The sequence below is a fragment of the Haemaphysalis longicornis genome, unplaced genomic scaffold (assembly GCF_048455015.1).
Source record: "Haemaphysalis longicornis isolate Haplotype H1 unplaced genomic scaffold, Haemaphysalis longicornis Haplotype H1 scaffold_1, whole genome shotgun sequence".
NCBI classification, from domain to species: Eukaryota; Metazoa; Arthropoda; class Arachnida; order Ixodida; family Ixodidae; genus Haemaphysalis; species Haemaphysalis longicornis.
The window spans coordinates 337848438-337876361 of NW_027526203.1; the positions used below are offsets into that span (position 1 = coordinate 337848438).

General features: G+C 45.4%; 2 protein-coding genes across 5 annotated transcripts in view; one reads left to right on the forward strand and one right to left on the reverse strand.

Annotated features, from left to right (window-relative positions):
• LOC144152907 (zinc finger CCHC domain-containing protein 24-like) overlaps positions 1 to 27924 on the forward strand; it is a 349875-nt gene that overhangs the window by 26443 nt on the left and 295508 nt on the right. The window lies entirely within an intron of this gene.
• LOC144152858 (sodium-coupled monocarboxylate transporter 2-like) overlaps positions 4193 to 27924 on the reverse strand; it is a 43885-nt gene continuing 20153 nt past the window's right edge. For both annotated transcript variants that reach the window (XM_077684376.1, XM_077684367.1), the window contains exons 7-16: positions 27510 to 27650; positions 24993 to 25122; positions 24823 to 24911; positions 22781 to 22890; positions 21050 to 21117; positions 15358 to 15444; positions 14003 to 14175; positions 10638 to 10741; positions 8997 to 9124; positions 4193 to 4419 (exon numbers count right to left, since the gene is read on the reverse strand). In XM_077684376.1, coding sequence (XP_077540502.1) covers positions 4324 to 4419; positions 8997 to 9124; positions 10638 to 10741; positions 14003 to 14175; positions 15358 to 15444; positions 21050 to 21117; positions 22781 to 22890; positions 24823 to 24911; positions 24993 to 25122; positions 27510 to 27650 — 1126 coding nt within the window. In that variant the 3' untranslated portion in view covers positions 4193 to 4323. The remainder of the gene's footprint in view (positions 4420 to 8996; positions 9125 to 10637; positions 10742 to 14002; positions 14176 to 15357; positions 15445 to 21049; positions 21118 to 22780; positions 22891 to 24822; positions 24912 to 24992; positions 25123 to 27509; positions 27651 to 27924) is intronic.

Consider the following 27924-nt stretch of genomic DNA (forward strand, 5'->3'; position numbering starts at 1 on the left):
ACAGCCGAGTGGCCCCGTCTCGTGAAGTGGCTTTAGCAAAAAACAAAACAAAAAACAAAACAACAACAGCAAAAAAATTGAAAAAAACTGGCGAAAGCCTCGAGGAGCGCCTCGCGTTGCCTAGCAAGCTACAACGTCACAGCTGGCGCAACACCTGCTCCACGGAACCTCGACGCGACTCCAGAAACGCCGCGCTTGCGTCGGGCACGTACGCGCCGCCGCTGTGCCCTAGCTGCCGTCAAGCGCTATTGGCATGTAAAGCTTGGCATGACGGTGGCGATGCATATGACGATGGCTACTGCTAGCACAGTGCAAAGCGACGCCGGAACATATAAATAAACAATTTCAAACGTGTAGAAAGGTACGATGACGTGTCCTTCAGTGTTCACATAGAAATAGATCCTGCAACTTCGCTGTGGTTCAAGCCTTGCGCGACTCAGTGCAAGCTTCGCAAGTTTTTTTTTTTTTTTTTTTCTGGTGGTGAGGAAAACCAAACACAGCCGTATATTGAGATTTGGGCGCACGTCAACAGTCCCTTGGTAGTCTAAATTATTCTGCAGCCCTCCACTGCGCCGTGCTTCTCAGCGCAGGCGTAGATTCCGGGTGTACGGCTTTAGTTTATATTGCATTTTTTCGCTCCATACAAGCTATTTCTTCGCAGCAAGCTGTAAACTGAACGAAAACGCGAGTAAGCAGGTACGACTCATGCTGTTGTAATTACTGCTAATTACCTTGGCATTATAGAAAAGAGGGGCTAGTCGCTTCCTTAGCCTGCAGTTAAGGTATCCCTTTTACGATTATAGGAGGAAGCTGTAAATGGGTTTTCCTACAAATTCCGTTACGGTATCGTCATCCTCAGCCACCGATACAAACTACTCGAAATTCCAGATGAATCTAGGAGAGTCTCTGATAACGCCTGTGTACTACTAACAAGAGCAATTGTGAGCATAACGATCACAGTTAACAGCAGGCCTAGTCAGTGTGTAATGTTCTAATCAAGCGCTTTTGTTCATGGCTTAAGAAAAAAAAATTCCTCGGGGCACTTAAATCTGCTTACGTGCTTTGTATGTGAAAACACTGTGGCTTTCCCTGGGGAAACTTAAGTGCCCCTAGGATCTTTTATTATTCTATTTTATTTGTATTACATAAGCAGAGTCAGCTGCACTTCACCCAAATACTTCCCCAGAATCAGCGTTCACCGTGCGTGGCTGGGGTCACTGTTCTCCTCACGTGCCGTCACTTGTTCTTCCCACACGTTGTGATCCGCGGGACATTTCGGTACCACCCGTAAGGATAGGTGAACGCGGAATATTTTTCGGCTTATGAGGCATATAATGCTTTCACAAACAATTCATGAAATGTGTGCTTGCGCACCACCATTTGCTTCGGAAGGCTGAGATTAAGCTCGTGTATGACCGAATGGCGGACATTAAATAAACTGCGAACCTAACCTTATAGTAATAACCAACTCTTAAAATGAAGAAAGTTGAACTTTCTGTTGAATTTTCATATTGCCCGCGTCAGGCCGCTTCTGCAGCCTAATCCATCTTTGTGTACTCTCGACAGCGGTTCCGTCGAGCGGAATTTCGAGCTGCGCTAGCCTCTTCCGCCGAGGCGTGCTTTCTTGGTCTTCCCGCCGACGGCTAGGGTCCCATGCGTCGCGGAATGAAGCTCTGAGCCCGTGCGGCGGCGTATACCAAGCGCATTCTGAACCTTCTACGGTCCGTCGCATTTTCTCAAAACCCGCCTCCGACACTGCTGCTCCCTTTCCCAGCGCGTGCTTTCCGGCTGGCACTCCAATGTTCTGTACGCTTTTGTGTACCTCACAAGTTGCCCTGAAACGTAAGGCTTCCACTCTAATGCGCTTAAAGACGCGTGTGTGGTGCTCAGACGGAACTATCGCACACAAATACTTATTGTTTAATTAATTCATGATTAGTTACTATGCACAATAATATCGGTACGGATGGAACATATCCGTGCACGTTTCACCACAGACCTTCATTCAGAGCTTCAGAGCTTGGTGTTGTTTACTTATTCCCATCCACATGCCCCGTTGGCCAGTCGTAAATTCGGCACACGGAACTCCCAATTTTAGGCCGCCTACACCGCATTGTTCTCGCTACTAGAGCACCAAACACGGAAAACCGCATGGTGGCTCAGCTGCACGATCTGGCGGCTTCCAGCCTCGTTGCGTGACGACCAGAGGAGGAGGAGGAAGGGGAGGCGTCCAAGGACGGCCGCCCCAGTTTCGCCCCAGCAACAAGAGGTTCAGACGTCTATACGAGTATCTGTAGAGTCACTGTTTAAGTGTACGTCTTGTTACATATGCCTTGCGTGTTTTTGTGCCTATTTCTCCCTGATGTCCGTGCTGCACGAAAGGTCTTGCGGCCACTGAGAAAGGTTTGAGAGAATTACGCAAATGATGTTCACGCTAACAGAAAGGCTGCCAGCCGCATATGTAGCACCATTTAATCGGCGGTCGAATAAGTCGGTTGATGTTTAGTAAGACTATGCAAGAAAATAATATTTGCTGCCTGAGTGAATCCGCCACACGACGCAAAGTTAACGTCTTGTTCCAAAACTATTCAGACGGCCCGTGCTGTCGGCGTAGGAATTATTAAATCGAAGCTTTCTATGCCCTTACTGATGGCATCCGACGCACTACAAAAAACACAACAGGAATAGCAACTTTGCATAAGCACCTTAAGAAAAAAAAATAAAAAACCCAACAACAACACTTCCCGTAGTTCGGACGGAACCTGGGGTCCCTCGCGTTATGAAGTCGACGTCTATCCGACTGTGCCATTCCAACACGGTCAACGCAGAGCGCAATCTTAAAGCAAAGCTTCTTCGTCTCACTAGAGGGTTTTAGCTGACCGTTTTCGACGGTCTGCTCCGGTATCGGCGGCGCGGCTTTGCGCGCCAAGCATGCGCAATGGCGCTCCCGCTTGCTCTCGGCGCGGAGCGGAGCGTGAAAAACGGTCAGCTAAAACTCCCTATTGACGGCGTCCTTCGCAAACAAGCTGTGTCGCGTCACGATGGCAGAACCTCGATCACAAGGCTCAGCGATCAAGGCTCAACGGTCACTGTGCAAGTGTAAAGTCGTCGACGCAAGTAGGAACATGTAAATTGTGAAAACGTGTCGATACAATAAAGGCAATATCTTTAACGCGTCTCTTCATTCCACTTAACGATTAAGCATACTACGCTCAGCGATCACTCAACTGCATTCATTCTTGCCTTGACTTTGGCCCTTCGCCATTTGGATCGCACGCAAGAAAGCTTCGTGTTTTAACCATCGTCGCCTTAGACGGAGGGGTGCTTCAATTTTTTCCCGATTTTCACCGTATTCATCTAGGTTGCATTATGTGTGATGGTGAGACTGAAAGCGTGTTCTCTTTCGTTCGTAGCGCAGATTGATCACGCCGTAACTTTTTGTTCTATTTCAACATCGATAATCGTGGGTCTACTTAGAATCGCTAAATGAATACCTTAGGTTGGAATACTCTGACTGCTACGAGGACCGAAACATTTCAACGCTTCCCACTGCATGAAAGTAAAATCGTCTATGTTGACACAGCAATACGTTTGCTACTTGTGCATGTGTCCACGAATAGAACCGTTCTTGAGTGTTGCCCAGGAAATGAATGATTGTGACGTGCTGGCGTTTGTTATACCGGTGGAGGCTGCAAGTAAAGCCGCATCCACGCATTTTTTTTCGCATTTCGCGCTGCAGACTCCATGACTTCCCCATTACTCTTAGCTCATCCGCTGCGGTGGGATATTCTTTACGAATTGTGCTGCCATTCACGAGGTAGCAGGTTCGATATTCCCGGCCGCTGAGCCTGTATTTAGCCGTAGGCCTACACTACAGTACGCTTCAGAGTCCACGTACATGTTCAGTGCATTCAACTCCACATTCAATGTTTTAAACTGCTGCCTCAATTGGCCTCAGTTATTTCACTACGAGCTTATATTTTGAATAGCCCAGATGCTCGCTTCCAAGATGCCACACAAGAAATAAGACCAGAACACGTGCGAAACAATGCAGAAAAATTCTATATCGGGGCAAAGCGAAAGGCGGCAACTCACTCCACCCCTTATATATTCCAGCAAGAACATTGGGCACATATTGAAGGTGTGTCATACGTTTCGCATAAAGAGGGAAATCAACAACGAGACAGAGCACAACGGTAAAGTGGGAGATCGGCCGGCATACTCGGCATATTTGTCTTTACTGTGGCTTGTATTTATGTACAAAGGCTTTCATGAACTATACAAAAAACGATCGCACTTCACTCAGTGGGAAGAAAATCGCCGTCAAACTTGTGTTTCTTTCGCTAGCCGCTCCAGTTCCTCCCTGTCAATTAAAAGTGGCGGAGCACTCGCTTCGGGCACTTTGGATGTTCTTGTTCTCTGAAGAAGAGAAAAATACAATAAGCATATACGTAAAGTCAAAACTAGAGGTGCAGGGCCATGGAAGACGTGGCCTTTATCTGTTCACCCAAACACTGTTTATATTCTCTGCACCGTAAGCGAACGAAACAAAGAAAGCGTCTGGTTTTCGTGATTCTGCAGGTCGCCTCTGAATCCTTCTTGCGATTAAGCCACAAGACACTGGCGTAGCTTGGTTCACTCTGTGTATTCTATTTTGATATGCTCTACCTTATATGTGTTCAGAAATAAAATACACTAGTGGCAAAGCCAATGCGTGCTCAACTTATTCTTGTCCATATAGCATCGAATAAATTGATACAATGTACAATGTGGATTAACTGCGAGTTTCTGTAAGTGAGGACAATAAGAAATCCGTAAATAGGCATCTAACGAACGTGTTCATTAATTGCATTGAGCAGATTATAAACAAGTAGTGCAATATCCCAAGAATACTAATATATATATATATAAGAACCCGCAACATTAAGTATATAAACATAAAACACACAACCTGTAATCACCATCTTTGAATGCATTGCAGCTTTCCGCCCCGGAAGAGCGGCGATGTACCAGGCACTCAAACCAATTATTAAGTTTTGACTCCAAAAGCATTGTTGGCACGTAATCTTTAAAGTGCCTTGCTACTTGATTTGTATATGTTATCTGTGACCCTTTTCCCTGTACATGCTCTGTGCTAAAAAAATGCCCGCGAGTGTACTTCTCCCCAATCCACAGATAAGAACAATCAGTGCAATCAAAGGGATAAAATAGGCTAATGATGATACCCAGCATAAGATTTGCCTCGAAAAATGGGATCTAAGCTGTGACGCCGCACAATGCAAGTATGATGATTGGCATTGCGCGATGTCACAGCGCAGATCCCATCTTTGAGGGTAATCATGTGTCGGGCCTCTTTATTAAAGCGAAGCTTTCTATGCCTTACTGATGGCGTTCGATGTCGCGCCAAAACTCACTGCAGAAAAGCCAACTTTACACAATGGGTTTCACAAAACCACGAGGATGGTAAGCGGCGGAACATCAAGCGCCCTAGGTCTGTCGAGTTATGAAGCCGAAGTCCATCCGATTGTGCAATCCGACACGGTCGAAGCAGTTTGGGTTTTGGACTTTGACTAAGGTAGCAGGGAGAAAACTTCGCGTTTGAGCCATCTTTCTCTTAGGAAAGGGGCTTTGATTTTGCCAAATTTGTTCTCGCGGACGCCGAGATTGGTCATTCAGATGCTATGTGATAAATCAAGATACACGGACATTTTCGCAGTGCATTTCACATACTCGGCAAATAGCCAAACACGTTCTGGAGCTCATCTTTCAAAGGTGCGTCAACGTTCCTTTTTGTTTGTTTACAAGTACTAGCTGGGATGCACGGATGCCTTCCTTCCAACCACAAAGCATACACTCACTAAAATTTGAATTGTCGGGCAGATGTGTTCAAACCAGAGCTCAAACGGAAGAGCCAAGTTGCCGCTCAGGTGAAATCTCGGCCCGCAACAAGGCAGTAGCGTTTTGCAGATTTTATATACGGGTTTTAGAAGTAAACGTCGAGCGAGCTGAAGTATAGAGGTAGTCTGCAGCACTGTCGGCAGTTTTTTCGGTGCATCGTTCTTCTGGTGAAGCTGTTTACGGCTAGGATCGCCGGCATTTTTCGTTTTTGTCAAGAAATCTGGGTGGGCAAAAGGTCAGCCTTCGAATTTGATGCTAAAGCGCGAGGCACTCGACCGTGTGCGTTTGTTTGTTTGTTTGTTTGTTCGTGTGCTTGCTTGCTTTTATTTGGGTCCGTACTTGCTTCAATAGGATAAGCCGGCATTCTCCAATTGGAATTTTACTCCCCTGTTGTCGTAATGGGGAGAACCTGTATAGTGCGGAATCCCGGACGCGGGGATGTCGAAAATTTCCAAAAGTGCGGGAAGTGTAAACACTAGGGCCGCGCGTCGATTTTCCACCAGGAGCGGATACGTCTACCCCAGATTCCAGAACATCTACCTAGATTGAACGACGTCGAGGGACATCACAGCTCGGCTTCCGCCAAGCGATTGTATATCTTTGTTCAGAATTACGTGTCACATCAGCTTCGCTGGTCATCCACATTCACAGAGGGGAATGGCTTACAATTTTTAGTTGTTTTTCTTTAGTTCAGAATTATCATCTATTTCTGGCAACCGCTGAACGATGTCAAGCACACCAACAGTGCGCATCTGGAACAGCACGTGCGCAGGTGTAAGCTTGAGCAGTGAACAAGATTTTCCGGCCTGTCTAGGGCACTGCGAGAGTGAAGTCCTCTGTAGGTTACGCTAGAACGCGGCCGTACTGTGTTCCTGGTGCCAGCTGCTTGCTCTATACTGCGCTGATTTCAGGCACAACACTGTGCGAGCGCTGATCGCAGCTATTTCCCGTGTGAGCCAAGTCATGACGCCTTGCGACGTTCACCGGTGTCAACCGTGGTGCAATGTGGCGAGACTCCACCGTGAGAGATATTTAGAACCCATTAAGACTGTTGAAGCATCGTGGCTTATGTGTAGGTACGATACCGTGAACAGAGCAGTGCCTTTTCGATCGCTCACGGCACACGCTTACCGCTGCAGCACTGAGTGCAAGGCTTCGGGACATGAAGCCCCAATGCTCACCACTGCGTGACCCCGTGGCATCGTGCATCTACTAGAGACCGAAACCTCGCAGCACCCCTGCAGCGAGGCCACTGATGGTATGGATGTACAAACCATGGCTCCTCCTTGCCAAAGAGTGCCAGTTCAAAAATCTGGCGAATTTCTTTAAGATTTATGAATGTGCGTCGTTTCATTTGACCCGTAAATGGGAGAGTGCAGATTTACTCAACATATATACAAACGTATATGACCTGTCTGTTAGTGGCAAGTGTCCATTCTCAGAGGACTAGTGACCTTTATCACGGGGTGCGATCCACAGAACAATTTGAAGCTTCACCGACTGTGCGAAGAGAATCAAACAACAGCAAATTTGTCATATTCGCGCCTTTGGGTAAACTTTATGTGAAATCGAGCTTCGTGGAAACCGTTTCCACGATAATAGGGCATCAATGGAAGCTAGCTGGCTGAATAGCTAGAGTGGGAAAGCGCTTAAACTTCGAACAAGGGAACGTAGACACGAAGAACAAGAACATATTTCGTCCTCTGTTGTTCTTCCTGTCCTTGTTCCCTTGTTCAAAGTTTAAGCACTTCCCCACTCTAACCGTTTCCACTAATCTTCCACGTATTATGCGTTACTTAGAATGACGTGCTTTGTAAGTATACGCCGTTACTATGCAAGGAGGCATTCAAGAAATATAAACATTCGATAGACGCACAAATGTCATACTTTAAACAATTAGAGACCGTACTTAAGGACGGAATAACATAAAGTAGCCCTGAAGGAACTTTTTATGTAGGCTTCTTTCCACCAGCTTTCCGATTGATCGAACATAGCTTTTCCGCCGGTGTCCATAATCGAAAAAAAAAACTCTTTGGTGTTGGGCAATAGCATCAGAAAAAGTTTACGAAACGCCAGAGCGTTAGCGTTAGCTCTTCACCGTGTAATTAAGATGCTGTTGTATGTTTGTTTACGTGTCTGATTAACTCATAAATTATCTTAAATACGCTCACATTAGCTACACTGGAAGGCAATCCGTGGTTCAGCTTCAGTACAATGCACTCGATTCATCGATCCATGCTGCTAACAAGCAAATTCGTCTAATGACGGCCACGTTTCTACGATTTCACTTAAAAAAAGTAATCTGCGCTGTGGCTCAGCGCAATGCAGAATGCTGAAATTGCGTGATGCCACAGCGTAGAATGAAGTCTTGAGTCAAGTCGTATGCTTGACATTCTCATTCTTTGAAATTTTACTGTTGGCGGCATGGATTGATGAATCGAGTGCATTATGTGGGAGCTAAACCCACGGTATTGTTTTAGAGGGCCCCTCTCGTTGGCTGTAAACTTTTTCTTATGACTGCACGTAGAGCGTATCATTTTTGTCTTGAGGGCGAAGTAGGGCCATAACCAAGATGCGGCAACTAGGCTGTTGCTCCTTGAGGCTCTCGGAATCTGAGACTCATTCATTCGTATTTTCAGTGTGAAGACATATCATTTTGAAGCTTTGCGCCATGCCACCACCTTGTTAAAAAAAAAGAAACCCTTAATATTGTGTTTCAAACCACGGCCCTCAACTTCTAAGAATAGGGTTGTTTCCGTGTGCTGCAGTTTTTTCCCACAGGTGCTTTACGGCGAACTCAACTGAATTGTGGAGAGATTCGTTACGTTTACTTCGACGACGCCAAGGCTGCGCCATGCGGAAAATCTGGTCTGTGCTCAAGCTGCGAAGTTACGTGTTTGTAATCCTGCATTTCCTCCACCACTTTTACCATTTGCCCTTTACCAAGAGTGGCTTTGGCAACATTTAAATGCACCGACTAACACCAACGCACTGCCTTGCTATAGCCTGTTAAAATCGTCGCACGACCAAGTTATTATCTGGGCTTAGATACTAAAAGGAGATAATTTTTGTTCTACTAGTGTAAGCTTAATAGGCACCGTGGGCTCCGGTTCGTTGAGATTCGCCTCGCTGTGCTCACTCGCTTCATGACCTAATGTTTTTTCCCGAGCAGTTAGGAGCTCTTCGGTGGCTGGATATCCTGGACTTGCGGGTATTTTCCGACCACCTGCAAAGATAATAAAAACACGTCGTTGGAGATATGGTGCATGTTGTTCAGTGAGCGCGACGAGGCATCCAAAGTGTAAAGGCGTAACATTGCAGAGGGAACGACAGACTGATGGACAGACAGACGGACGGACAGGAAGACAGAAACAGACGTATAGGCGGACGGAGCACCCACAGAGACGGTTTGATATATAAATGTTTATTATAAAAATAAAACCAATGTTTGCATCCAGGCGGGTTCGCCGGTGGGCTATATTGTGCGATGGGGAGGGCATAAGGTAAAAAAAAAAGAGGCGAAGAAACAGATGGTCATATGATTTTGCGAAGAGGAAAAAAAGCACGATTAATTCGTCTTTTGAAGGAACTAGTACTCCCAAATCCTGTCTTCACGAATCAGTACTGGGTAGATAATGCGCCGTTGTACTTGCTTAGGAGGATGGTAATAGTCCTGTTCTTGAAGAGGAATAATAGTGTGTCATAGCTCTTACGATTGTAAGAGCTGTGACACACCATTCTTTCTCTAATGACCGTGACGACCATCCCACTCCTCATTTCACGCCACTGTCTTAATATGAGGAGCGGAGAGTTATATTCTATTGATCGTTGTACTCCTCGCGCTTGTGAGGAACGGCCCGTCGTGATGATTGCGATGCCATTTGGAAGGACGCGACAAACGCACGCATGAACGGACAAATTCTTGCTTGAAACCAGTCATTCATCATGCTCTATAACCAAATAACAATGCAGTCGCCGTCGAAAAGCGTAGAACGAGTCCTTTGGAATTTTGAGGGAACCCTAGCTGCAATACTTTCTTCAACGTTTTTCTGGAACGCTTTCAGAACACAGCCAACAAACGCATCCAGTACGTTGAATAGGGGTCACAATTAGTACCCTACACACAACAATCAGGTAGCTTTGCGACTTGCTCAAAATATTTTTCTTTTTCGCGGTCTTGGTGTTGTTCGCGCGCTCTAATGACGATAATTGGAGCGATGTCTCGGCTATTTGCCGGCTTCTTTTTAGTTACAGCAATAAACGCATTGAAAAGCCACTTTAAGAAATACGCAACAAAAGGAAAGCATAAACTTTAGGGCGCATGTACCTGCTGCGAAGAGGAAATCACGCAGTACTGTTGTGTGCTGGGGATAACTACAGCTTTCGCAGTGCTTACAGGCCCGAAGGAAATAGTGAAAGCGTTTGTCGGCAGTATTTCACGGTCCCAGATAATATATTTCGCAGGCTACATGCTTTTCCCTGCAACACTTCCTGCTTTCCCGTACCAAACATCTCCAGAGTAAATAGCGTGGCAGTAAAGGCTATAGGTTACTTTTGGTGTGACCCGAAAGTCAAGCAAGACTTTGTAAGAACAAGTAATGAAGTGCACGTGCATTCGACGAGCGGGAATGAACGCGATTTTAACACCTGAAAGTTACTCGCATATTCACGTTAATTTCACGTTGCAATATCATACAAAACGCAGATGATCTTGAAACGACGTGCTCTGGTCGTCTTACCTGTGAGGACGCTCACGACGATTCCAATGATGATGGTGGCGATGACACTAAAGAGACTGCTCCAGAAAGATGAAAGCCGATAAAAAATAAAACCGCCTTCAGACCTGCGGACGCACGCAGTGACTCAGGTTTAGCGTTTATTCAAGCAAAACCTTTTTACAGGCGTGTAACGAAGCAACACAAAAAAGTTGAAGGAATGCAACCCGGGTAATTTGGCTTAGCGCTGTGGATCGTAAAACCTGTATACTTTTCTGCTCTAATTTTGCAGCATTCATCTATGTTTAAAGACAGACATACAGGCCGACAGATTTTAAGCAAGGACGAGTTTTAAAATTCATCTGAAACACTTGTTAGACATTCGAGCACATTTATGAATATAGTGATAAACACGGGCACTCGTTAGATGAAGTGGTCATAGAATATTTGATCCAAATTTTATGCCCCTCAGAAAGCTTAGAAAGTCGTTCAAATATTTGCTATTTATTCACCACGTTGTTTGAAATCCTGGCGGTCTTCGCGGGCTTATGTGACATCAAAGCGGCCGCGCTATTAGCAAGTTTCGTCTCAGCTGCAGCATCGAAAGCGTTTAATAGCCATTTTAATCCTGTAATTCCCAAACAATAAAAACAATAGATAGAAACTGTGATACATTAATACGTTATAGTTTGTAATTCAAACAATAAAGGAACGCGAACAAAAATCTTTCTCCGGAGGTTATAAAATTACATAATGTATCATATACGATACAAAAGGGTAATAAACACGGGCTTTGCGCGAAAAAGACGACACACACAGGAAGGACGGGACGAGGCATTAAGGCAAGTTAGCAATGAAAACTGAAACAGCAATTACGGTCCTTGTTGACACATAAAAAGACGTTGTATCTAGTCCTTCCCGACTAAAACTTGTTCTCAAAGGCCAGGCAAATCTTGCAGCATTGCCTCCTATCAGATAGCATGGGTAGGTGACAGACTCCGTTTTTGCCCACTTGTACCTGTTGGATTTCATTTTTCACGCATGGGTATAATACAAGCGTATGTCATATAGGAAGGGACACTAGTGCCACTATTGCTTATATTGGAGGTGGTCACGCGTAACAGCACAGTGCGCCCCTTCACTGTGCTCGCTCCCTGGGCCCGAACGGCCGTGCAGCTGAATCCATGTAATGTAACTTGAGATGTATTACACAGCAGTGTAAAAGACATAACAGCCGGTACAGTGGTCCTCCGTATTGTACTTTCCTCCATTTTCAGAAGGCCGTACGTGATCGCAATAAAAGATCTAAGCTCCGTTGTTTTCACGAAAAGCTGCTTTATTGACTTTAACACTGCCCACGGTATCATATATGATACATCCAAAGATACTTTCAATGCCAACTCTATGATATATGATACAACTTGGATCAATAAAAAGCGTCACTTGTAAGTGGCTGGTCGCGTAAAAATCAGTGTTGTACCTTCCAGGCAACACGTAGAGTCACGCCGAAATGTTACATGCACCGAGTTACCTTGCGATTTAGTTCTGCACCAATAAAAAGTAGGTGCAGACCCATCGCGGGGGCAAGATGGGGGAAGCCGTCTTGCGAACTGTATGCGGGACTCTATGCGGCCAGTTATGGAACTATAGTTTTTTAAAAACGCTAAGGAGGTATAAAACATGGTACAGTGGGCATTTCTTGGCGGCCGAAAGACAGAGGTGCGAGTAAAACAAAACCTAAAGAATGCTTATTTTATACGATACATTGGGAGGGAGGGAAAGAGAGAGAGAGAGAGAGAGAGAGAGAGAGAGAGAGAGAGAGGGAGAGAGAGAGAGAGAGAGAGAGAGAGAGAGAGAGAGAGAGAGAGAGAGAGAGAGAGAGAGAGAGAGAGAGAGAGAGAGAGAGAGAGAGAGAGAGAGAGAGAGAGAGAGAGAGAGAGAGAGAGAGAGAGAGAGAGACGATTATTGAAACAACAGGGGCGGGGTAGGGGAGAAAAAGAGTTAGGAGTGGTGGGTGGCCATCCTATCTCTGAGCAGAAGGTTCAGAAGAAAAATAAGTAAGTGGTTTCATTGCACGTTGGTGCTGCAAATTACTTCCGGTGAAACCCAAGAAAAGTACTTCGGTTACAACTATCATCTCTGCTGAATTAGCAAGTTAATTTAAGCTATATTATTTAAATTAATTTCACACATCTGAAAACAAAGTTGGGCGTTGAGTTGTAATATAACGTTCACGGGACAAGCAAACAATGAGACAATTCCATAAAACAAGGGCGAGCTTAGTGTCACTCGAGAAAAAGTGGAATGTTTTAGGAAGAAAATGCGCGTTCTCACTAACTCTGGAATCATGCGTTGCGCTTTCATAGGTGTGAAGTATTTGTACAATTTAACAGCGGAGCTCTTCTAGGGCTGGCCCTCAGGCCAGTTTCTGCTGGTATCATGTCATGCTCTCTCTGGAGAACGGTTCTCCTCGGCGCGAAAACCGGTTCTCAGTATTGAAAAAAGATCATAAGAAATAATAAAAAAAAATGGTCCTACGGCTTTTGTATTTTCATGTAAACGACTTATAGTCAGACCCATAAATAAATGTCTTTCCAGCAATGCAGCTGTGTTCAGAGCTGAAGCCGACTTTAAAGGAATCTGCGTGAGATTGGTTTTTGTAAGCTGGCTTTTCCACATTGGCTTTTCCACAAAGTCGGCTTTTCCACATTGAGGCATGGTCATCTACGGAGGGAGTATGATTACAGAAAACGGCTCTAACTTCGGCGTTATCGAAAGTATCTTGAAACAAATTATACGAAAATTGGCCGCTAAGACAGCTGTACCATTACGCCGTGTTTCGTTTACTTGTCGTAATTAGTTAGTTCACAATGAAGCTGTAAACGATACAGAATTCCTGTCTGCTGTCAGTACATGGCCATCTACGGAGAGAGAGTATGATTATAGAAAATGAGTGTAACTGTTGTTTTACCAGAACTACCGGGAAAACAAATTATATGACAATTAACCGCCAAGACCACTCTAACATTACGCACCACAGCTCCGCTGGTCATGCTTCTTCACAGGGGGAAGGGCACTGAGCTTTTTATTATTTTCTTCTTATTCGCTTGTTAGAAAGAAGCCTTCGATGTAAAAAAAAAGTACCTGTCATGCGGACGTGCGTTAAACCGCGTTTATGCACGCATATGCTGCCCCCCCCTTCCACCAACGCATCGTGGGCGTGCGGTCGAGGTGGCACTAGTGGCTATGCAGTAATGCGCAAGCCATCGGGCCACCACCAATTACGAAAGTTACCAGTAATAATAAATTGGTGAAACCCGCGGCCTTCGCAGTAGTCACGTTATACTGTTCAAAGATGAATTGAGATAAAGAACAGTATGCCTGTGTACCCTGAAGTGTCCGTCTGGTTGAAGGGGAATTCACTCTGCGTTACGTTGGTCGTGTTGTCGGAACAATACTCGAGCGTCACTGGCATACGGTCGGGGACAATGCCGCTGGAGAATTTTCCAACCAAGTGCCAGATCTGGAAGATGATGGCCAGGCATGTCGCAACTCCAGCGCCCTGGAGAAGGAAGGCGGGAACGGGTTTTACCCCAGATACCTCCTCATTGAAATCCTCGAGGACCTAATCGCGTGCATAAAAGCTCTAAAATATGTCCGTGGACCTGCTTTGCCGCAATGCACCTGAATGACCGGTAGCGGCGTCCGAGGGACCAAATGTGGCAAATAAGGAGGCCCGACATATGAGTGAGTCAAAGATGGCATCTGCGCTGGTACATGGCGCAATGCCTATCATCATAACTTGTTGTTGAGCTAGTTGGTAAATACTTAAAGAAAGAAGAAAACGTGGCGCATGTTATCTGTCGTTTCTTGTCTTATTCGTCCATGTCTAGTTTGCGCCACGTTTTCTTCCTATCATCGTGCTTGCACTGCGCGGTGTCACAGCTCAGACAACATTTTTCGAGTCCAAACGTTAACCTGGGAGTCATCGTCAGCCTGTTTTGCCCTTTTGATCACAGTGATGGGCCTTCTCTGTGCGTGGTGGGTAACCAGACTCGCGGAAGTTTTTTAGAGTGAAAAGCAGTTCTAAGATATTTAGTCAGCTTTCAACTAGAATAATAATAATAAAAACCCCTAGAACACTTAAGCGCTTTGTAGGAGCTGTGAATGTGATAGCACAGATGTCTAATTGAGCTATCTGTAGATAACCTGGCGCCAAATAGATATGCAGGTGTAGTTAGCGCCGAGTAGAACAGAAACGGCCGCAGCGCCGACAGTGAGTGCGTAATTACTTGATGATGACTATTGCGCCGCTGAGTGCACTTGGCAGGTACCCACGTCCCGTCTCCAGTTGCGCCTTCAGCAGTTCAGTTGGCTCCTTAGCAGCGATGATACCATAGCTACGGAGCCACGTGACGCGTGGGAGCCAATGGGATCGTCTGGCCGGCGCATACCCACGTTCGCTGTCACTTGTTCTTCTTGGGCACCTTTGCGTTAAAGTACTTCGATAGCCGTCCTCCGCCTGGCGTCGGCGTAGAGTAGTAGTTAAGTCGCATGTCCATCACCACGCGTGCGTGGGCTAGATTCCCGTCCCTGTGACATTTTTTTTTTCAATTTATAAATGGAGGCTATGAAGCCACGCGACGCGTCACAGTCAGTGGAAATTTAGGAGACGCGCTTCTGCGACGGTGGCGTTTTCGCTCTATGAGTCAATTATCCTTGCGCATTGAAACAAAATGCTCACCTTGGAATTGGCGTTGGGGAATATGATCGCCAAAAGCATGAGACCCACAAAAGGCCCCGCTACGGCACTGTGCACCAGAAGAAAGACCTGTAAAGATGGTGTAACCCAGAGCTTCTGTAAAGCGCGCAGGCAGATTTATGCACGCCAGAACCGCGATGAATTTTTCGCGTGAGTACAAAAGAGCAATGCTTGAAACCAAATTTAGCATGAAACCTTTTTACTCCTCCTCCATACGCGGCAAGATGGTATATGTTGCTATCATGTTCACTTATACTGTGGTGAGTAGACAGCTTGCAGGCTCAAGGGGGAGACGGAGTTGGGGCGCAAACGATAAAAGGAAGGGAGCCGGGAGTTAAACTTACGCAACGAACGCTCCGTAGCACTGACGTTGTTTTCTGACATTACAACAATGTATTTCATGCTAATACTGAGCCACACAAGAGAGAATAAACTGGCTAGAAATCCTTGGCCTTGTTGTACTGTAGCTACATTGCAACGGCCCAGTAATGCGAGTAACGAGCTCGGACAGTACCTAAAAAGCAAGTTTTGAATGAGCTGGGAGCAGGTCCCGGGAGAAGCGGCGGCGGGTGGGTGGAGGCGTTGGTGAACAAAGAAAATTTGAGGGGTGACCATACAGGTGTTCTGGGATTTTCAGCTTGAGCTGAAGTCAGTACTGATTCACATGTTTGCTTAATTCACTGATTAAAATTGCTGATTCATTATAATAGTTTGACTTAAAGAATTTATTTGATTATCCAGTTTTTTAATTCAATTTAGTTCAAGTAAGGTTTATTTTTCCCAGAAACAACTGGACGAATTGGTTTGACCGAACCCCTTTGGGAGTACGTGGTACTCGGTTTCGACCACCTAGGAGTGCTGCAAAATTTGCCGTTAGGCGGAATTATTACTGGTGGAAATTATGGTTTGGTTTAAATGAGATTGAGTGAATAGAATTGTCTGTTGGATTAGGCATTTTATCACGGTAATATATCTGTGTTACTACAAGCACTCTCCAGGCATCAACCGGGCCACGCACAAACTTTTCTGCCAAGATTTCCTTCGCCTTGCGTTACGAATGCGGCAGTGCTGGCACTATAACAAGTATGGAGATAGGGTCAGTGTAGCCAAGTTTATCGCAAAAGACGAATTCATCCCCGTTTGGTTGGTTTTGCGCCAAACATTTTAACGCAAGATGCTCCTTTACGGTAACCGAAAAGCGGAATGAGAGGAAACTGGAATTTTTAAATTAAAAAAAAAAAACATCGCAGCACTTAAAAGGCAACTGCACTCAAATTTTACCTTGCCCAAATCCACTTCGAACGTACAGTACGTAGCACCAAACCAACAGAGGCATGGCTGGCAGCCTCGTGAAATGCGTTGTTAATTAGAGACGTTTACAATAGCTCCGTAGGAGGCGCCGTTGCACTTTCCGGCGGGTGGCGCAAACAGCCATGAAGCGGAAGTGACATTGCGTCCGGCCCGGCGCTTTTTCCTACGGCCAACCAGGAGAACCGGTCGAGTTCCGCTCGGCGCGTTTCTCCTATGGCTGCGGCGAAGGCGAAGCGTTGCGCGCAGGTTTGCTCTGGCCGGCCGGCCGCGTGCGGCCGCTCTCGCTGGCTGGGCTGGCTGGAACGTCACTACCTGCAGCCTGGCCGTAACGGCCGCAATCTTCTCAATTTCTGTTTTAAAATCTCTGATTTTTGATGGTCGTTCCCGCCGCGGATACGCGTATTTCAGCTGTCACATTTTGCAGTCTTTTTAGGCAGGCTACACAGAAATAACGATTTCAAGAGAGTTGAAATTTCGAGTGCAGTTGGCCTTTAAATCTGCTTACCTACGTTAAAGGCGAAAGCCTGGAGATATTTATCAACACCTTCTTTACTGCTACATGGTATTTGCGTCTGTTCTTTCGATTTCGTTTCTTCGTATTTTGGCGCTAATTACTTCTACCGCCTTCTCCTCTGCTACACGTGTATGCGTTTCTTCCTTCGCTTTCGTTTCTTCGTCTTACACTCTTAAGAAAAAGGTCGTGGCACTTACTAACAGAACACTAACTAGTTACTTGTCCCAGTATAAACTAGGTACTTAGTGGGTTTTACTAACTGGTCATGCGTAACCTAGAAAATGGCAAAACGCTACGCGTGACAATGTGGATCGGCTAAGCGTGCAGCGCGACAGAGACACATTCAACACGCACATATCACGCTTAGACAACCAACAAACAAACTGAACGAAAAACTAACGGAATGCACGAGGAGAGCGAGTATAACTTAGTTACCTTAGAAATACACCTGCTCTTCTTGTTTTTATAGCCACCACCGGAATGTCATTTAATAGATTTGGTGGGCTTGTCGCAAAAATCAAATATTTTAGCCATAATTTTAGAAATATGCATTCTAATGGGAGCCTATAAAAGTCAGCATGCGGATTTTCAAAAACGTTTTAATCGTAATTTGGAGTGTGAAACGTGCTGTAGTTATTGCGTTCAATCAATGATAATAATTTAGTTTCTGTCAGTGAATGTTAGTATGAAACAAGCAGCTGCTACTAAGTGCACGGTCTAGACTAGTAACGGTTCCACACTTAGTGGCTGGACCTACGTACCGTTCTAGGGGGTAGTAAAGTTCGTAAAAAATTAGTAAATATAGCCATTACTACCTTTTTACGAGCTTTTTTGTTGAGGGTGTAGGGTGCGAATTACGTCAGCAAGTAGACTGGCGGACGCCACAGCTTCTTTGGAATCAGGGTTCTGCGCAGCTGATGTGCACCTGTTCTGCTCACGTGCAGTCAGGTTAAGGCGTCCCGCGCCACGCACTAGTCTACAACTTCTACGTCTCCGATTCATAGTTTTGTGAATTTTGGGAAGCGGTCACATTGCTCCTCAAAGCCTCCGACTCCTCGCCGATCCGCTAGCGTAGAACAATTTTTGTGTTTCGCTGGCGATGTGCAGTGATAGGACAGTTGGTAGAGCACAGCTCCGTTACTTCGCAGACACCGGATCAAATCCCATCGGATCGCACGCGTGTTTTTTTTTTAATCTTTACAGCGGCTGCCGTTTTCTCGACCGGATAACAACAATAACAACAACGGTTTTCGCAGAAGGGGCACTTGAGATTTTCGCCTTAAAAAAAAAAAAGCTTAGGAAAGCTGCTTTGGCGCACAGCTACTTCTTAGCGACAGGATTCTAAGATTACTGAATGGCTTTTGGTGGACATTTGTACGTTCTAGAGGGATAGCTGTTTTGCGCCATCTGCAATGGTAGTAACGGATTCCTACATACGGATAGAGTTTCAGCATTCTCGTGCGCCGTCATATAAATTAAAATAGTTGGGTGATTACTTCAATGCTTGCTGTAAGCGAGACCTCCGCCATCTTTTGTGATGTAGCTGCCGTGTAGCTACATCACACAGCATGCCGTGCAGCTACATGCTGTGTAGCTGCGTGTAATGCTGTAGCTGCCAACCCCCGGCATTGGCGGGAAATTTCCTCCCTGCCAAAGCCACCTGGCGCCATCGTGGCGCACGCAGCTGCCCCGGTAGCTGCGCAACGCCCTTTGCGGAACCTGCGGGCCACGCGCGCATGCGGCGGCTATGTCACAACGGAGTGGCGCCTTGCGTTGGCACGGAGGTTACTTAGGTAGGGGCTTGGCGTCCAGGTTTCAGGCACCGCTTGAATTCTACGATGCCGCTGCGCGCACATCTGTTTGGCCGAACGGATGATTGGTGGCACCTGCAGGCCACAGTAGGGATGTATGACTCCGTGCAGCGTGCCTTTGCAATCCGAATTAAAATGGCATCTACGTAGCACGGCAACTACATTGGACGTGGATTTTACACTTCGATAAACGTTGCTCCGTGAACGGGCTTAAATCGACCCGAAACGATGTAATGCGAGTCCAAATTACACGAAGTGTCACTCCATGCGCTCGAAGCGACCTGAAAGAGGTACACGACGCGCGTCCAATGCGACTACGTAGGGACTCCAAGCTTGTGCTGCGAGCTTCTTGCGTAATCGCGTGGGGGGTGTTCGAATTTTTAAAATGTCGTTTGATGACTGTTTGCTGCTTGCGACAGGCACGTTTATAAATTGACTGCTGAACAGCTCGCAATAAATAGTTGTAGCTGGCGCCCAGTGTGTCTCAACTTCGTTTTTGTCTCTTTCCGCTGAGGCTTGTAAGTTGTAATCATGGATCAGCCATGGCTGGACCCTGGATGACAAGACAGGAGCGGCGGCGATCGAGAAACAGAGTGGGGCTCGTTGGCCCTTACCATGGCGGCCGGGCGTACAACTACGCGGCTATTTCTACGTACGATCGACGCGGTAGACCGCTCGGTGTTTCTACTCTATCGAGCAGCCGCAAATGAGCTATAGTTTAGCAACGTGTTCTTGGATATATTTGCACACCACTCGGTCATATGCGAGTTTGGAATCCCCAGGTATACAACTGTCTGTGCTTTAGTTTTTCGCGAACACTTTAATTGTAGTGCAAATTCTGATTATGGAACTTCCAAACATGCACATGCACTTAATTGTGCATGTGAATTATTAGATGTGTATGTTAATTTTTATTATTTTATTTATGCTAGTTACCTCAAGGGCCCCATGATAAAGGGGCATTGCATGAGGGGTGGGTGAGGTACATATAAAAAAAATTGGTACAATGAATAAAAAAATACAAGGCATGAGTTTCAAAGCATCAAACAAATTGTAGAATTCATAGATAACATAGCACCAAGGTAAATATTGTACAATTTTGTATAAACTATAGAATGAAGCCATGGCACGCAGTGTTGATTTGAACAGTTCAATGTCGCTTATTTGTACAGCATAGTCAGGCAGATGACTAGAAAGTTTTGCACAGGTTACAAAGCATGAGTTTGTGAATGTGGTGGTTCTAGGGCGAGGATATGATAGTTGCATTGAATTATTACTGCGGCAAGAAGTTTGTGGGCGAGGGGTAATGTACTTACTGGGTGAGAGCGAATGATAATATCTACGGAACAAGGCCATTTTGGCGAGTTTTCGGGGGTGACTGAAGCGAGGAAGGTTGGTGCGTTGTTTTAATTCTGTGACACTTGTGGAGGAACAGAAGTCGGAATATGTAAACCTAACGGCACGATTTTGAATGGCTTCCAGTTTATCGATAAGGTAAGTCTGATAAGGGTCCCAGATTGCTGAAGCGTACTCTAATTTGGGGTGGACGAGCGTGGTATAAGCCTGTAATTTTAGTTGCAGAGGAGCGTGTTTTAGGGTGCGTTGGAGGTAGCCAAGGGAGTTTCGAGCTAACGATGAAATGTGATCGATATGAGTAGACCATGGACGGTCACTGGTCAGGTGAATGCCCAAATACTTGCATGTGTTAGGTGCTTGTAGGATTGAGTTATTAAGGTATAGCTGTAAGTGAGGGGTTAGTTAACCTGTGGAAGGAAAGTACTTTGCATTTAGTGACATTGAGGACATTTTCCAATTTTTGCACCATTTTTGTACCACTAAAAGGTCTGCTTGTAATTTTGTTTAATCTTCAGTGATATTGATTTTAGTGTACAAGACACAATCATCTGCGAATAGGGGGATATTGCTAACAATAATGCATGGGAGGTCATAGATATATATAAAAAAATATCGGCCTTTGCAAAAGACTGGCTAGTTTTTCTGATTTGCTGTCGGCACATTCTTCCCAGCGTGAACTTACCCTCATTGCAGAGCCAATGAACGGAACCGCCAGGCTGTACGCAGTCATAGTTATACCAGTTGCAAAGGCTGCAAATTTGCAGTTGTTAAAGCACACTTATTAGGGCAAACTTACATTTACCTGCATAACACACATTGCAATTTTGAGTAAAGCCGTATACCATGAAGATATTTGTAATTTTTGAAGTACGTTAATGAACGCTACACACAATAATCCCGCAGTAAACAAGTTTCTCAAAAATAAAATTATGGCATATTGACAGGAGGGTGTTCTGCGTACGTGAAAGACACACGCATACGATTATGGCGCTGCGTGTAGTGCGGCTTTTTACGAAAATTCTGCACACCGCTCCTCGCATGATATTGACTTTTCTTCTATTGGGCTTGAACGAGAGCTCGCGATGCGAGGCCTGAGCCCAGGCGAGCGCGTACTCATGCTCCTGTTTAACTAATAGGTTTAGGCCGCACCACTTTTTGGGCTTCAGCTTCGCAAAAGTTTGTGAAGTCCTGTACCAGCTCGGGGCTTATACGGTAGGTGGCACTGTAAAACCTTATTATTATTGTTAAATAAACTGGTGGGACAGCTAAATCGTGGGGCGCAGTAAAGGCTCCAACGCTTCCATGAGAGGTGGGCGAATGACCATACAACCTTTGGTCGTACCTAAAACTTGAATATTCATCTTTTGACATCACTCCAACTTCAACCTTACCATTGTGGTTGGAGTGCGCTAGGCAAGCTCACCTCAATCTGGTTGTTAATCGTTCTTGGTAGTATAGTTACTTCGCAGCTTTATTCAAAAGCATTATGCACGTAGGAGTGTGAAACGAAGATGGCAATCATTGGAGCTAAAACTTAATATTGGCAGTTACTTACTAAGCGCATTACCAGAGTCCCTCAAAAGCACTGAAGGCCTGTGGTATTACTATGGAACTGAGGGAAAATTTTGGCAAGCGATTTTCTGCGCATTGTGGATTCGCCACGGTTGTTTAACAGGGTGAAGTCTTTCTTTACGTAGTAAAGGTGCAAATATAGAAATAAAATATAATGCTAAGGGAAGGTGAAATAATAGAAATAAAATATAATGCTAAGGAAACGCAACAAGAACCACTGCTGCCTCCCGAACGCAGTGTCGCAAAGTATGCCCAGATAAGATGCGAGGGTGGGATAGTGGGGCAGGGGTGGTAGAATTAAAGGTAGAGGAAGGACGGAACGGGCAAGAGGGGGACCAACAAGAGAAAAGGGATTCGAAGTGTGTCCAAGAAAAAGAGAATACAAATACAGATTTTTATGATAAAGAATTATTCCTAATAAAAATATGGGGGATAACAATTGTAACTTCTTGTTACACTGGTGTAGGGTGCACTTGCTTCAAAAAAATCACAAGTGACTGGAAATATGTCCACACGAGAAACCAGGCGTGCTCATCTTGGACGTCACTTTAACTTGAGTTCCATACTCAGCCTAGCCAATCTAAAATTCATCAGCTGAAGTTGAGATGAAAACAACCGATCATCCTCACTGTGCAGGCCGTAAACGCTGAACTTCCGTCGACTGAAGCTCGCATCAGGAAGTGTAGGTTCATTTGATTTTAGGGCCGACCTCATGACACAGTAAACTCGTGAGGTTGCAGACCTACGGCTACGACTATTCACAAAAAAAATATTCAGATCGCGTTCTAGGCAATTTGTATCCTACGAATTATTCGTACAGGGCGCCGTGGAGAGGGTTTACCAAGTGCTCTTGTAGTCCTTGTAGCCCATGGTTCTGTTACTGGGGAGTACTGCGAGACGACGTCCACGTACAGGATAGCTGTTTGCGCGTTGATGATGGACGAAACAGTGCTGCAACAAAGGGGCCCAAATTATTTCTACACGCAAACATCTCGTTTTTAAATTATCAGAGGTCAAAATAATTCCGAGACAATGCTATAATCCCGCTGAGACATCCAAATGGAGGAAGCAATCTTTCTGACTCGATTCTATGTGTATATATATATATATATATATATATATATATATATATATATATATATATATATATATATATATATATATATATATATATATATATATATACACTGTTACGACAACAACATGAGGATGCAGCTATGTGTGCGGTGCGTGTCTCGGCTCAGTGCCGTAATGGCCGACACCGTGAAAATAGATCTCTTCACCCTGTCTCATGGTTCGTCTCATTTGTCCTACCGCCACTTAGCATCTTTGGTGAAGGTTCGGTGTTCATCCACATCCGGCCCTAAAAAAAATGGCCCCGTCTCGGCTCCTGAAGCGTTTCTCTGAGGGCTCCTGGACTCGATATTTCGAAGGTGTACACACACATATAGTATATACGCACACACAGAAAGGAATGCCAGCAGCCAAGGATGTCAGGAAAGGCATAGGGGAAGTAGTTCATCCTTATTCATCTATGTGTGCACATACAAACTTGCCTAAGTACCGGCTGTACTCACAAAAAAGAAAGTTATTGCATATTAATGTTATCGTCACCACCCTTATTTACTTCCACTTGCTTCGACACGACGCACCCGAATGATCTATTATGGCGACCACCCCGGGGGACTCTGGCGAATATCGAAGCCGACCTGAAGAGCGGGCTCAAAATGGTTGTCTGTGTCGTCACATTTGAAGACAGGAGCTGTATCTCTGTAATACTTTTTCTTGCGATGATCGTATGCTGGGCTGCGGAGTTTACTGAATTCCCTCCGTTGGTCGCGCTAATTGGTCATTCGGCCGCGGTTGGCAAAGCAGACGTTCAGAAGTGTGCTTAAGCGGAGTTTAATCTTAGTACTTGTAAGGGGCAGATGACTCGTCTGCTTTGGAATGCGTGAACGTCGAGCGTGAACCGCCTTGTCTATTTGCATAATAGAATATGCTTCAAAGTGCTTTATAAATAAATATATGGCCTAAAATTGATAATGAATCGAAATGATATGCTCTGAAACATTTTAAAATTCACGATGGTTAGTCATTTTTACATGGAAGCTAGGTCATTTCATAATATTTTTCAATGTTATGGGCACTACCTAAAATTAATTTTGCAGATTCAACTACCTTTAATTTTTATTTCGTTTGCTTGTGGCGCCTTTTTGCCATTCAGAAAAAAAAGGTTCCATACATTCCTTTTTCTAAGGTATTCTTATATGAATGCTTCTAATAAATAAATTTAACTGTGAGACTTATTATGGAAGTAAACAATTGAAAAATGGAGTCATTCCGTTGCTTCCATCTTTGGGTGAACCTTCATTTGTCTTCTGTGGCGATATCTACTGAGAGAAACACTCTTTTACGATACCGGGGTTCAACATCCCCACAATGCACTCAGTGTGGCAAATCCTGCCTCCACCCAAGCGAATTCAGCTAGTGTCAGCAATGTGCAAACAAATTCACTCAAAAATGTGATCTGCGCTGTGGGACTGCGCAATGCAGAACGTCATGCTTGCATTGCGTGATGCCACAGCGCATACCAATCCTTTGAGGAAAATTGTATCTTCGACGTCGTTGTTCGCCATAATTTCATTGTTGACTTCATGGATTGGTCACTAGTGTGCATCGTGGCAAAGCTGAGCCACTGGATTGTATTATAGAGTGAAAGATATGCAGTATGTAAGGCACATTAATTGCAGCAATAAGTCGCATGGCCACACTTGTCTGAGGGCCAGTACACTCAGGCATGCACTTAGTGCGTCCTTTCAACAGTAAAATTGCCCCAGTAACTGTTCTCGCTTTCGTATGAACACCGGCGCCGTTGTGGCTCACCTTATAGAGGAGCTAACTACGCTGGCCAGAAAGATTCCAGAAAAGCCCAGCAGGGGAGCCAGCTCTCTCTTCACGTAGAACGGGAGGAGCTGAAGGACAACGATCGATTTGAACTTTTATCACTTCTAAATACCTGTGCGCGCCCTGTACTTTCCTCCAATAGGGTTTACCTGGTCTAGGCTTGATATTGAGTTTGACAACAGCGGGTCACAGTCCCTAAAACGGAAAATCAGGGCGACAGCTGCTGCCATTAGAATCAGGTAGTATATCGCGCAGAACAAGGCCCCTGCGATAGCCGTCCTGGAAAGAAAGAAAAGAGAGGGGGAGGACAAAAATGTACAGTTGGGTGAATTAAAAGAAGCAGTTGTTTATATGGCCAATGAAAAACAAGGAACCAGGCTCAGAGAACAGGTGGTTCGTAAGAGTAGTTGGTATTGGGTTGGTACATTGTCTGGTCTGATGTTTCATAAAAGCTAGTGGCTCACTTGGCACCAGAAGAGATGGCTTAAAATTGATGCCTTACAATTGATGCCATTCTGAAGACGCTAATGCTGACGTTTACGGCGCCTACTGCCGGCGCGAGATGTTTCTGGGAAGAAACGATGCACATTGCGGCCCTGCAGTGAAGGGGGTTGCACCCGTCTAAACCTTTTCATGCCGGCAGTACAACGCATTCTTGTCCCGTCCTTCCAAAAAGGCGTAATCCGCTGGCTTAAGGTCCACATGCATGTGTAGCCATAGGGCCCAAGTTTGGCCAAGTTGGTGGCACATTAAAAAACTTGAGGGATGGTAACACTAAGGTGCCATCACAAATGATTCACAAATGATTTCATTGTGATATCACAATTATATCATAACTGATTTAGGACTTTTACACAGCGCTGTCTATGCAGTTGGGTGATATTTGTAGACAGTGGCGGTCATGAGTTCATTGTGGGCTCGACTGTTGTCCTCTGTGTGTTGCTGTCGTGGGGATGGCCTAGACGTCTCATAATCAGCGCTGATATCTTAATGGAAGGTCAACTTCAGACACAAATAAACAGATTCTAGAATCTTGGCCAATCCCCGGTGAGGGCACGTTTCCTCTCATAGTCAATGCTTAACTGTGGGCAAAGTTCACCCCATCTCGTAGTGAGAAGGGGTGCTGCGGTGAAGGTCACCTTTGTTGTTAACTGAGCATTTCTAGTTTCTTGGCCGTTCACTTCCAAATAGGACACCCCCTTCCAATATTAGGAAACCATTTATAAATTGCTGGCGCGTCTGCGACGGCACGTGCATTCTCATAGGTGATGGTAACAGTTCTCGCCCCGCGGCGGCTCTCTGGAAACGGAGCACTGATAAACCGCGGTGTAAAACAGCGCCAGAGACGAGATACCGAAGAAGTAGCACAGACAGTGGCTTTTTTGTGCTCCTTCTTCATCTTGTCTGTTGAGATATTCTCGAAGAATTCCCTTTTAGGACTTCTGGCGATATTTTCTGGCGATGTCGGGCGATATTATTTTCTGTGAAGTCTTATGGGCGGTGTGCGAGAAGCCGAGAAACATAGAATGAGTTAAGAATTACCATGGGATCAATTGCAGGTTCGCGCTAGTGTTGGAGATAACAGGATGTGTCGATAGCCAGATAGCGAGGGTCATACCTTTGCGGAAAAAACGCGCATGTGGTGGCTGTCAATCTCGACAGGATGTGTGTTCGCCGGCAGACGACGTATGGGCGCTCCATTTTACGGAATGAGCGAGCGGCACATTCCGCAAACGTTTAGCGCCATCAGTACAATACACACAGACGCAAATAGCATGTCCATCAAACAGAGTTGCCAGCGTTTTCGAACCCATAGTAGTGAAATAAAAGGCTGTCTCGGGTACACAACAGGCTGTCAATCTCCATCGAGCGGTTGATAGTTACTTTGAACACCGTGTCAATTTTACGGGAAGCCCGGCAATGCAGCGGTAAATACAGTACATGGGGAATACGCCGTCATTAGGCGCAGTCCTGTAGGCTACAAGAAAATGAAGCATATTTGTCGCAGCGTCACTATAACCTCAGCAGATACAAGGACTGAACATGATGTGCGCCTGTATCCCGCACCTAACGGCTGTTACGAAGCATTTACGGATTTTACAGCATTGCTACAAATAGGACGATGCTGTAAAGTACTTCGCAGAGCTGGGACGTGGCAATATAACTACGGAGTGACGACGGGTGAACAATAGCTGCAAGCTGCGTGTTTCGACCAAGGTTATGAGCTGTTGCGAAGGATTTATGTAACGTTAGATATCGTTCGGATTTCGGCCCTTTTTAACGATTTTCAAAAAGCCTGCTGTCCTCACCACAAGCTGCTGAAGACGGCTGCGAAGTTCTTTCCCGTTCGTATACTTCTGAGGTCTTTTTTCCCCAATTCACATCACAGCACATTAGCCCTAAGATCACAGACACATGAAAAGTTTCGTGCATCGGGATGCTCTCTATTACAGATGGGCTAACCGGCTGATTTTCCTATCTTTGTATACGCCTGATAGCCAACTATTATTAAATAACGAGGACGTTGTTGTCTTGGTGATCTCGAACTTTGAACGCGGCGAAGACTTTCTCTCGCGAAACCACTCTTGTTTCTCCCACTATAGCTGTAGTAGAGAGCCAGCTGTCTACATGTGCATGGTAGCTTGTTGATGTAGCTGCGTACACACCTTTGGGCAGCGTTGATATTCTTCGACGCCATGTACCTCTGGAAGGCCATTTGGTCGAAACAGAGGCGGTAGAGGAATGACGCCGCGCCTCCCACCAGGCAGGCCCATACGTTTTCTTCTTTAGTTAGCTCGGGGCTAGTGCTACAATATAGATAGTAAGCCAGGTTAGGGAAAAAAATAAGCCACAACGAATTGCTTACGCGCATCAGTGCACTTTGAGCACAAAACAAAGTTCAGGGTTAATCCCTCTTTCGAAGGGATCGGTAAGTTACGTAGAAAATGTTGACAGCTGTATTCATAAGCGCGTCAAGACACTTCTCATCAATCTGCTCACCGAGCGAATGAGGAGCAAGAGGCACGTTTTTTTACCTCGGGAGGAGGAGTTCATAATTCCACCCCATATACCCCCGAAAAA